Source organism: Fringilla coelebs (genome assembly GCF_963513975.1).
Source record: "Fringilla coelebs genome assembly, chromosome: 2".
NCBI lineage: Eukaryota > Metazoa > Chordata > Aves > Passeriformes > Fringillidae > Fringilla > Fringilla coelebs.
In genome coordinates, this window is record NC_140029.1 from 90,383,900 (window position 1) to 90,396,554 (window position 12,655).

Consider the following 12,655-nt stretch of genomic DNA (forward strand, 5'->3'; position numbering starts at 1 on the left):
CTGAATAATCAGCTTTCATAGGTATTGTAGAGGTTAGATAAATAAGTAAAATTATCTGTATAGATGGCATTGTGTGCTGATCTATAGCAGACAGTATTTTTAGTACACTCTACCATCCTTTATGCATAAGAATTTTCCTAGCCATTAGCTGATAGTGTGTAAAGTATTGACTGACTACAGAGAGCTTATTTTAGGATGAAATTTTTTGCATTTCTTTAAAGTTTCTTGACAAGAGCTGTCCTCAGAATCACGGTACAGCTTTAGCGGTTTTTTATGTGTGACAATTCTAGTGCAGAATAAGCCAGATGACTAAGATTTCAGCTGAGACATATGCAAGGGTATGAGTAGATGCTGTCTCTGCCCCAAGACTTTCAGTAAGCAGCTAAACAAGCAAGGCTGAAGAAATGAGAATAATAACATGTTTTTGTGAGACATATGAAATAGCAATGTGTTGATGGAATAGTTCAGAGTCTCAAAGAGAAGTGTCTTGGATGTTCTGTTCCTCCAATTTTCTATGAATTAGAGCCTAGTATGTATTATTATAATTATGAATGCTTTCTTACTTTCAGGAAATTTATTGCTAGATTGATCATAGTCTTAAAGAAACATACAAAACAGACAACAATATTTTCAAAAATACTTATAGAATTAGAAGTATATTTATCTGAAAGTGTAAAGATCAGCTCTTTTTTTTGGCAGTGCTAAATACAGCTGTCATTGAAGTCAACTTTATGTCAGTTAAAATTTTTTTTAAATGGTGGTTGTTCAGCTTTGCACTGGTATGAAATTGTTTCTCATCTATTCTCGCTGCCTAGTCTGTAGTCTATCAGCGCTATTAATATGAAAATATTTGGATTTTTCTGTGACCACTATAGCATTGTGAAATGGCCTTAGAGGGTTCTTGGCTTAGAAGAACGGCCCCTGAATGGTACTGTGCCCGTAATAACTTCTTTTCTTTAGTCAGCTATCAATTTTACATCCTTGGTTTCAGATAAGAATTTGGTGAAATCATCACAATATGCAGAGGTCACCCATCCTTGGGTAGTTTAATTTCTTGTAGTGCTCAATAGCATTAGGAGTAGGCATGAGTAAATAATTAAGGGTTTAATGCATAAGCAAGCTACAAAGCAAGAGAAGACATCTCAGTTTCTGTAGGTGGTGGATCACCAGAACTGCCTGAAGTCCAGCTTCTTTGGTGGATAAGACTAACATAGCTGTGATGTTTCTCTGATTCCAAAAGGCTTTTTAACAAGTGTTTTGCTAAGGGCCATTAGGGACGTGAAACGATTACAATCTAAGCAGCAAGTACCTGCATGGAGGAAGAAAATGGGCATAATATAGAAAAGAGGATAGAGGTAAATAGTCCACTCTTGCAATGGATAAATACTGGTTAACCAACAGTACTCTGATATATTTAATATATATATATATATGTGTATAGGTGTGTAAAATGTATGCTGTATTATATACATTGTAAGTGTATAGTGTATTTACATTTCATATTTTAGTATGTATTATCTATAAATAAAGCATATGCATATATAAATGATCAGAAAAGGGCAGGAACAGTAAGCTAAGTGTGCTGATAATAACAAAAAAAGCACTACACAAGGACTGTATGAGGTTGAGTAACTGCATAATAAATTGCTAAATTAAATCCAGTGTAGTTAATTGTAAAGTGAGGCACCTCTGAAAAAATTATTTCTAACCTTACATATTAAATGATGAGTGCTAACTGACCGTTGCAATTCAGGAAATTGCTTTTGAGATTATGAAAATGTCAACTCAGTAGCACTCAGGAAAAACAAAATGAGAAAGAGAAAAATAGAAAAAGTCATTATGTCACTGTATTAATCTCACCTGCACTTTTTTCCCCTGTATTTGCTGGTTCTCTCTCATTTAACAAAGGATATAGTAGAACTGGAAGAGTTGCAGAGAAGGGCAAGAAGATTAACTAAAGGCATGGAATAGTTTCCATTCAAGGCACAACTGAATTGAATAGCATTGTTCAGGGTGGAAAAGGGACCTTCTAGGTAGGATTCATCAGATTTGCAAAATTACATAGGGATTGGAGAGTGGTTCTGCATCAACTAGGTATTAGAGATGTGGAACTCCTTAGCAGAGGTTGTTTTGGATGCTCAAGGCTTACACAGATTTAAGGAAGCACCAGATGAGTACTTGGAAAATACTTTTATAGGTGGTCAGTAATTCTTAATAAATTTATGTCTAGTTTGGGAGAAGTTTTGAGCTCAAAAACAGTAGAGGCTGGCAGAAAAGATGGAAAAAGGTATTTACTTGACAGGTGCTTCCACTTCCCCATCGATGTCTTATTTTGGCTGTTGTTGGAGATGTGATACTGTAGCAGGCAAAATTCCATCTGGTCCAGGATAACCATTCTTATACCCAGAATTTTGGATAGGTAGAACTCTGTATCTAATCTCCTCCATTTTATACTCAGATTTACTTAATTTTTTAAGTGAAACCAATTAAATGGCCTTTTTTGAAAGAAGTGCAATAAACATTTCTTGATGGAGTTTCCCTTACCATTCATGTGGCTGAAGCAGCGTGATGCCTTTTCTTTTGGCATATAGAGCCATAGTCCCTTAAAACAAAAAGTTTAAGGAACTTCTGGAGATTTTCTGCTGCAGCATGCACTGAGAGCTGCTCATATTTTTCATTATAGCATTCTAAGGTTGCCCTTTCAGACCCATGAAACCTTGGTTAATTTGAACCTCTGGCCCATAGGAATTACATGATTAATTGCTTTGATAATTTTTAAAGCTTGAGTGCAGCTTCAGAGTTCAGCAACTTAAAAATTCTCTGCCAAACAAAGGGTAAGGTGCAGTAATAAGAGTACATTATTAATGATAAATTTGAGGACCAATGTGCAGCTGTCTAATACAAAATATGTGTAACTTCTTATTATAGACAGTTATTCCACAGGTGTGTTGTTCTTGTATGAGTAGTCTTCCAGGTGCTGGCATAGGGCCTTTACAGGTTCCTTTAAGGGCTAAAACAGTGAATCTCTTATTTCAGAGATTTATTTTCAGGTGTACTTAAGACTTCACTGCCCAGTTGTAAACCCTTTACTTCAAGATCACAGCACATCAGTTACAGTGGCCTGACAGCACATCCTTAAAGCAACAGTCTGGATAAAGATACAGGTTATTTGGTATGATACTATTTGTTTAGTGCCAAAATCTTTTCCTCCTGTGCTGGGTGGGATCAAAGGACATCAAAACCTGTGTTGACCCTTTTTTTCTTTTTTCTTTTTCTTGTAAGGAACTGATGTCGGTCACTTCAATTTTATCCTATAATTGAATGTGTTAGTGTGTTTATATTCTTAGTGTTCCATTAGTTTTCAAGAGGATTACTGTAGTCCTGTCAAAATAGGTAGTTTCCTCAAAGGAATTAGATAAATTATTCATAAGAAAAATTATAGGCCTCAAAAGTAGGAAATATTTATGAGACTGCTTAAAGGTTCTGGGTTTTTTTTTCATAAGCTTGGGATAAAGCAGTCTCCTACCCATCCTTCCTGCAAAGATTGGTATGGAGCAAATTTTTTCTTACCTTTACTTTTTTTTGGTTGTTTGTTTCCTCTGCAGCACTAAAGCTGGGCCCAGAAGCGTTTAAATTTGATGGTGGCGTGGAGGCGGTGGCAGTACGGCAGAATGAGAAGTACTACATCCTAAGGCCAGAGGTGATTGAGACCTACTGGTATATGTGGAGATTCACCCACGATCCCAAGTACAGGCAGTGGGGCTGGGAGGCAGCACAGGTAACTGTATTAATCATCTATCAGTCATTTAATTTTGTTTATTTCCCCTTTGAAGCCACTTGGGTCTCACGGTAATGAAACGCTTGGAGTGGTAATTGATTTTCACGGTTTCCTGTAAACCAGGGTGCATATGAGGGTGCACACAGTTATTGCTATTTTGCATTTGCTGAGTCAGATGCTCAGGTGAGAAGTGCACTCAGCATTACACAGCCCATGAGTTTAGGTGTGGAAACAGAAGCCCCTAGTCATGACTCGTACTGTTGTCAGTAATGCACAGCCCCCGAGAGTTTCTCTTCTTCCCTGCTATTGCTCCAGCAGTCTTTGGAAACAGCTCAAAGCCAGTTTCAGAGATGAGAATAAACATTAAAGATAACAAGACAGTAATGAAATATTTTGACTACATCCAGAGGAGATGAGAGAAAAGCAAAGGAAGATACAAACCAGGAGACTGGGTAAGTTTATTCTGTGGCTGCAAACCAGTTTTGCTCCAAAAGCATGAGATCAAGAAAAGGTGGGAAGAGATCTGTTGAGATGCCTGTATTCAGAATATTTAGCTAATCATTACTATGCATCCCTCAGCACAGCTGCAACACCTAGAAGAGGTCAGGTATTTTTCAGTTGTGTCTTAGTGTGGTTTTGCCTTTTAGTCTGTTTTGTTCCAACCAGAATTATGTTATTCTGGAGACAGATTCCACATTTGTAGCATTTGTATTCCAGAATGCATTGCTGCTGTCTCCAAAACATCAAACTTTGAGTCTCATCATCCCTGCTGCCTGAACTATGCATATTTCTAACATGACAAAGTTAATAGTCTACTCCTTGCCTGTGCAGATACTACAAATTCTTGCTGATCTAACAAGCTCCTTTCAGAAGCTATGGCTGGATGATCGAAGCTGAGGTGGGGTTCTTTGTAATAGGTTAAAAAATTTACAGATGTAAAGATTTTCAAGCCAGGATCAGTCTCTTAAGCACACTGCAAAGCATGTGTTTTAATTGTATTTTGCTCAGTTTTCTCCATTTGCTTTCATTATCTTGGTTCCCATTAATGCTTTCAAAACAAACCCTCCCTTCCTCCTCCACTGCCTCCAATTTTCTGTGTGTGTGTGGGGTAGGATTTTATTTTATCCTTCTGTCAAGCCTCCATTGAAGTTGTAAATCAAGCTGCCCCTGTGCTTAATTAATAATTAATTAATCCTTACAGACTGCCTTCTTCTGCTTGTTGTTACCTTGATACAAGATTTCTTTATCTAACATAGCCATAAAATATTTTTCATAACTTCTTATAACTTCTTCATAAATAGTTTTGCAAACCCCTCCTTCCCACAATTAGGAATTTTCTTACCCCACCATCGTACTGACACAGAAGCTTGAAGCTTTTTGTTCTCCAGAATTTTCTGTTCATTGCATATAGATAATAAGTTCTTGTGTTTATTCCTCACACCTACTCACTACTTTTTCCTCTTCCCTATCACACACAGCTCTGGCTGTTTTATTCCATCAGTTATAAATAGAGAAGAAGCTGGTGTGACACGCAGAGCAGTTGGCTTACTGCTGTTGTACAACACTGTCTGAATTTGTCTTCCTTTTGCCTTCCAACCTCTGAAGCATACTTGAATTTATTATCTATATCTTTTGACAAAGCTTATGCACTTTAGTGCAAATCCTATGCTTTGTCCTGTTTTGTTTGCATCTCTCCAAATCCAGTGTCTCTGGGGGAAAAACCAGGAAGTTCAATCTTACATTCCCTCAGTGATCATAAATCCCTGTGACAGGGTCTCTATCTCTTTCCTGATGAAAAAAAGGCTAATTCTCCCTAATACTGTACTTAGCACAAGAGACAGCATTCATCTCAATTGTATTGGGCCAGTCAAATTGGATGATGGTGTGCTGGGGGGCTGGCTGAAGTATTATAGAAATATGCATGGAGGATACTCAGAGTAAATACAGAAAATTACTAAAATCCTTGTCAGGCTAATTATTTGAAAGCAGTAAGAGCCACCATTTCACAATAGGCATGTAAAGCCAATTACTAATCTGAGCTGTGTGAATGAAGGGTTCAATTAAGAGTTATGGACTTGTGTATCTCACTAAGTAGGACTGCACCACAGAGGCTGCTGAGTTCATCAGAGCTTCTATTAACAGTGAAAATAAATAGCCAAGACCTGAAGCTCGGGCCAGCTTCAGGCAAATTGAGGATTGATAGTAAGGTGGAGTGGAAAGACCTATAGCTCTCTGTCCTCATGAGACCTCAGCTGCACCCAGATCTGGGGTCCTCAGCACAAGAGTGACGTGGACCTTTTAGAGCAGGTTCCAGGAAGGGACACAAATATGATCCAAGAGTGGGAGCACCTCTGCTACAAAGACAGGCTGGGACAGACCTGGGGTTGTTCAGCCTGGGCAAGGGAAGGCTCCAGGGAGACATCATTGCAGCCTTCTAGTACCTAAAGAGGGCTTATTAAAAGAAGTGAGATATGGTGGTTTTATGTGGGCAGATAGCGACAGGACAAAAGGCAATGGTTTAAACTGAAAGAGAACAGATTTATATTAGACGTTAGAAAGAAATTCTTTATTGAGAGCATGGTGAGGCACTGGAACGGGTTGCCTAGAGAACCTGTGGATGTAGGTGTTCAAGGTCAGGTTGGATGGAGCCCTGAGCATTTTCTTCTAGTGAGTGGCATCCTTGCCCATGGCAGTGAGGTTGGAACTAGATGATCTTTGAGGTCCTTTCCAACCCAAGACATTCTGTGATTCTACTTAGAGAAGAAGAGTAGACGGAAAAGAGGCAGACATAAGTTGGAGGTAAAAGAAATATGGTTTCACAGTTTCGTGGGTTAGAAGCTGTGAGTGCGACAGCTGGTGAAGAAACTGGCACAGTTTTTATGGGCATGTTGTTGGCACAGTCAAGAAAAGTCGCATATGCCACAAAAAACACCCTCAGAGAAACTGAGGGAGCTGGGGTCCAATCTAGAAGCACATCAGATTTTATTTCCAAAGAACTTAGGTTCATGTTCACCTCCCTGTATGTTACAGGCACTGAAATTTCAATTTGTGTCACTTTTGAGTCAAGACACGTGTATTTGGCAGGAGTATACTGTTCAATATTCTCCTGTTCTATTCTGTGTTTGAATAAAGGAAAGTAGAAAATCCACTACTTCTTGTAGTTTGTTCCATTATTTATTTATTCTTGCTGTTAAAAAACCCCATGTTTCATTTCCCATTTGAATTTGCCTAGTTTCAGCTCTCAATCACTGGCTTTTCCTATGATTTCCTATGCTATTTTAAAATGTCCTTTCCCCCATGTTTTCTTTCCAGAGAATTTTCATAGATTATAATAAGCAATGTCCTAACAGGAACTCAGACTGAACTGTCTTAAGTGGCCATGGAAGACTTCGAATTGTCTCTTCATTCCAAAGGTTGTCTCTACCTTCCAGGCTAGCCTGGATCTGCAGTTCCACAGTCTTGATGACTAGATGTAGGATTATGTGCCTGGTTTTATGAAACTCATTTTGTTTGGCACCCAGTTACCAGCAGATTACACTGTCTGCTGTTATTTATGTATGTCATTTTAGCCAGCAGTGGTGTTGCAGTGATTGATAAAACTTCAGACTGTTCCTTGTGGATCTCTGTGAGAAGCAGCTCTATTTTCTGATGATTTTGCATTGCCAGTTCTTTCTAGAGCACTGTCAGTCAATTTTAAATTGAATTATATTTATATGGTATAGTGCTGCCTTGTCTTCTCATAACATCTTAAATACCATGTCAATTGCCTTAGAAGCTTTTAAGTGTATTACAGCTCTGCAGTTACCTTTATTTGTCAAATTTGTCGCTCTCAAAGAATGAAATCAAGCTTGTGACCAAGATAGTTTTCTCTAAAACCATGCTGATTGGTGTCAGTTATCCTTTAATTCTTTTATATATATATATATATATATATATATATCCATGTGTCTCTGTAAGTGACTGGAACTAACATCAGGTATGCCATCCGAAAATTATTCAGTCTGCCAGTGCCTCATAATGGTAGCAATATTACCTTAATACCATTCCAGTTGTCTTGGAGCTTCCCTGTATTCTGTGGTGCAATAAATTAAGCATTGTTTTATCAGGGAGACTGGTCTTCAGCTCTGGAGTGAAAGTGTATCTTGGTGGCAAATCAGATGCCACTACACCAAGTGCTCTGAGGTCTGTGTGAAGACAGAACACTGACAATTTCAGGTGGCATTTAAGCAGCATGTCTGTGGCACCAAGTTTTTCAGCCAGTGTCCTGAAGTTCTGTACAGCTCGGAATCAAGGATAAATTATTTGTTCGTGTTTTAAAATTTTCTATTTGGATGAATAGCTGTAAAACAATATTTTGGAGGCTTTTTTCCTGTACAGTGCATTATTACCTGTATTATGTAGAACTCTGATCATCTAGGGTAAATCCTTTGCCTATTCTGAACACAAGCCTGCATTCCCAAGGAGAAATTTCTGAAGATATAAGGTTACTTGGTAACCCTAAGGAAAAAAAAGTTGATATAGATCATACATTTTCTCTCTCTAGGCTTCACCAGTTTTGCACTTAGTTACCCAAATATAAGACCTCTACAGGACAGAGGAGGATTTCAGTGCTATCCATTAGCTACAATTTCCAAAATAAGCAAGTTTTGTCTCTTACACTGGCTTGGGGATTTAATTCTTCTGGAGGAAGGAGATGGTGCCTTAATAGTGGTGCCATGTATTCCTTGTTTTCATTTTGCCACAGTGACTAGCAGGTTTCTCCTGTGCAGGCTATGGCAGACAGCATCAGGGCTGCTGACTGGTTGACCAGAGTCCTGATTAAGCTGTATGCTGGGAATACTGGTAGGAGTTGTAAACGCTGGGGCTTCCTCCTCCATCTTGCCATGCTTCAGAGCAGACACAAGGTCATGTTCTGCATTATTATAAAAGGGGATAGTGCCAAGAGCAGGCAATTCATTTTCTGCCTGTAAAGCAAAAGTGCTTTGGCTCTTGTTTATTCATATAACACCTACCTGGTGGCTGTAGGAGTTCTGGGGATGAATATGCAAATGGTTCTGTAAACAGCATATGCATTATTTCTTCAGAAGCTAAGCAATTTTTTTTTTCTTTTTGTTTGTTTGGTTGGTTGGTGTGGTTTCATTTTGTATGGAGAGAGTGGTGTTTGGGTTCTTTGTGTTGTTGATGTTGTTGTTTGGCTACCATGTGGTAGCTACCATCACTTTTGTTGTGCAAGAGCATGCAGACAAAGAGATTGTCGTGCATTTGGTGCTGTTGGGTTAGATGTGTCACATACATCTTTCTCTTCACTGTAGAGAAAACCTGGTCCACCCATCTCTCAGCATGTGAGTAGCCTCAGTGTAGCCCTATCCTGCACCAGTAACCAAATCTGAAAGTAATTCATGCAGACACTTTCTGCTTTTAGACTCATGTTCCAACAAAAAACGGAGCATTTCCATCCAAACTTGGAGAAAGCTGTGCTTGAGCTAAGGAATTACAGCAAGCATTAGATTTTGCCAAGAAAGACTGTACCTTTCTTGGCAGAAGTTCAGACTCTACAGCCACAGCCATTCCAATAACATCCTTTTGCCAGTCTCTCTTCTTGCTTTTCTAAAACCTTGCTTTTTGGAAACTTGAAAGAACTTTGTACAGTCTGGATTGTTCTTTGGTCTCAGATTTTCACAGGGTAAGAGTATGTTCTAGGAGGAGGTCAGCTGTAGTACCTGCTGTGCTGTGACTTACTGTCCTGGGTATCCTGCTCAACTTTTCGCTTTTCCTCCTGATTTCAGTGACAGCATCTGCTGACATTCTTTGTCCATTTGTCCAGTGGAAAATTCCTCTCTGTCTCCCAGTATTTCTAGTACGCAAAGGCAATACTGAGGTCCTTGAAGAGTTAGTTTTGATTTAATCTATGTTCTCTGCATAAAAAGGGCATCATTCAAAACTTATTTGCTCCCCTGCCTTGACTCCCCTCAGCTTCTGCTGAGTATAACTAGCAAAAATCAGAATTAACATGGGCCTAAAGCACCATGTGGAGAGGAGCTTCACACAAGGCTATCGGGCTGAATCATAGATTACTGAGCTACAGGTGGCTGTGTTCAGTCGTTGGTAATGACAGACATCCCGAGACAAACATTTTCCTTCATCCCTGCTTCTTTTCTGTCCCTGCATGAATCTATTAAAAGAGTTGGTATCTGCTGAGGAAGCACAGTCAAAGCAGCAGGGAAGCACAAATAACCTGTGAATCATTTCAGAGTCGTTTCTTCAGAGCCAGTTTTAATGGCTGATATCCTTGTGTGCTGTAAGGTCGTGCATGCGAGTGGAATAATGAAAGTGTAGGCGAGAGGTGCTCGGAGCTACTAACGCTTTCTTTCCAGTCTCCTCCTCTTCCATTGTGCTTTTCACAGTACTGTGTTGCAGCTGGGGAGGGGGAGAATCCATTGGCCCCTTCCTTCATGGAATGTGCATGGATTTAAACTCCATGTTTTAAAGGTAAAGAGCTCTGCTGCAGTCCAGCATGCAAGCTGAGTTTCAGCTGTATAAACAGCTGAGAATAGCATAATTAGGAGAAGGAGATGAGGGGAGAAAGCAGCAGCTAGAACAGTGTACAGGATGAAATCAACAGTCCATAAAGATGAGTACAGTATTTTATTTCTACTTTCAGTAAGTCTCCATGACTAGCTACCAGTCAAAGAATTCCTATAACTCTTCAGACTCTTCCAGGGTTTGTTACCTTCCTGTGCACATCACAGCACTTATTCCATTGATTTGACTGATGGATGTTCTACCCAATGTAATTGATGTGGAACTGCCATGACCTCAGAGAAAAAGTCTATGAAGTCCTTGTCATGTCATCAATATCAGCCAACAGTAAATACCCAGGAAAGAAAGTGTTCTTCCCCAGAATACTTTCTTAGTAGCAGTTTGCCAGATGTGGTGTCATTAATAACCCTAAAAGGATGCTACTTCTGTACATGTCCAGCCTATTTTTCTTTTTTTTAGCATAAACTGTTAATGTCCATCCTTCAACAAAGAGATTCACAGCAGAAAAATGCAGCACAAAAATACCACCTTCTTTTTTGATCAAGCTTGATGCTTTAAAATTTCCAAATTTTGTTCTACAGTTAAATTCTCTGTGTCTTTTCCCTTCCTTTTTTGCAGGCAATTGACAAGTATTGCCGAGTGAGTGGTGGCTTTTCTGGTGTCAAGGATGTGTATTCCTCATCTCCTACATATGATGATGTACAGCAGAGCTTTTTCCTTGCTGAAACTTTGAAGTAAGTCCTTTTCATTTCTGCATCTTTCTGTAAAAAGTCACATCTAAATTCTAGAAGATGCTCCACAGGTAGCTAAAGGAGACAAAGACAGATTTTGAGTATTAGGAGCATCAAATGGAACAGAAAGCAGGTCCTGAAAATGGCAGATTTTGTGTCTAATTCGGGGATCACAGCATGTTTCACTGGGAAAAAGGGACTCCAAGTTCATGGTGTCTAAGGTGATAGTGTGGCTATTCTATCCTTCTGCTGGCTCCTTACCAAATTCCTCCAGGTAATCACAATACTTTGTTCCCTCGTGTTGCCATTATAAAAAGGAAGTCAGCCACTGCTATGTCCTCTGTTGTCTTCTTTAATTTTATTTCACTTACTCCTTCAAGTTCATTTTCTGGAGACTAAAAGCAGTGATCCCAAAGAGAGAGGCAGCAGTTTCAAACAGGTCAGGTCAGAGAAACAGTACCTCTCCAGGAGCTGATGGTATTTGATTGATCTGCCTATAAAAGCCAAATAAGAGAATGAAATCTGCTCCTAAGGGACTTGTGTGGTGGCAAGGCTGACTTTTGATGTAGCACCAGAATCCTGTCTGCATCTCAAATAATCACAAGATCTGAAAATTCACTGATGCATCATTCAGTAACTGGTTATAATACAGTGCAAGCATTGAAGATAGTGGCAGTTCTAGGAAAGAACTTGGTAATTTTTACTGAATTTTAGTTTGAGCATTTCCTGCTTGTGGAACAAAATGGAGGTTTATTGAAGAGCTGGATATTAGATGTTTTTGACATTGAGGCAATTGGCATAGCCCAAACCAGAAACTGGTTTCACAATGAGATAGCCTGAATAAAAATAAAGACGGAAAGGTTTGGTGTGATGTCATGAGAAAAACAAAGATGTTCCTCAGAAGAGGGGCATAAAATATGTCTTAAGCAATAGCTGCTGTAGTTTTTTCTGCTATTGATGATTACTTCTGCATATTCATTCCTCTCAAATTCACATTTGGTAACTGTTCCAATTATCCTTTCTTGCTGCTTGGATACTTCAATTCATCAGAGATACACAGCAAATGTGAGAGTTTTGAGCAGTACCTGGCATGAAGGTACCTGTTGAGTGGGAAGGACCAAGATGGAGAAATAGGTTGCATAAGTTATTCAAAGGAAAAGTGTGAATCAAGTGAGGAAGGTGAGTTTGAGTAAGATGAAATATTGCTGCTGTGGTGAGAAAGAGCTTGAAGAGCTGCAGCAGGAGAGAGCGAGGCAGAAGTATTGAGGAAAGGAAAGGCCTGATGCTTTAAAGACAAATGAAGAGTGTGGAGAAGGAGACGAGATATGTGTGACAAAACTGAATCATCTCTGCAAGAAATTTTTATCTGTAAACAGTGAATAGATGAGGAAGGAAAGAAAAAGTAGGGCTCCGCTGACTGGATTGTGGAGAGAGCTGGCAAATAAAGGCAGCAGAAGAATTGATCAGGCTGAAAGGAGCAGACACAGGGCTGAAAGGAGCAGACACTCCCAGTGTCCAGTGTCTGCTGGAGAGAGAGCGAAGGAGCAGCAGAACAAGTGTGCGCATTCTGGATGTGGCAGAGTCCACTAATGGGAATGACACCCTT

The 12,655-nt window shown here is 39.4% G+C and overlaps 1 protein-coding gene across 1 annotated transcript in view; it reads left to right on the forward strand.

The window, feature by feature from the left end:
- Positions 1-12,655, forward strand: part of MAN1A2 (mannosidase alpha class 1A member 2) — a 134,128-nt gene that overhangs the window by 116,219 nt on the left and 5,254 nt on the right. The window contains exons 11-12 of the mRNA XM_084201354.1: positions 3,606-3,778; positions 10,937-11,052. Of these exons, the coding sequence (XP_084057480.1) occupies positions 3,606-3,778; positions 10,937-11,052 (289 nt within the window). The remainder of the gene's footprint in view (positions 1-3,605; positions 3,779-10,936; positions 11,053-12,655) is intronic.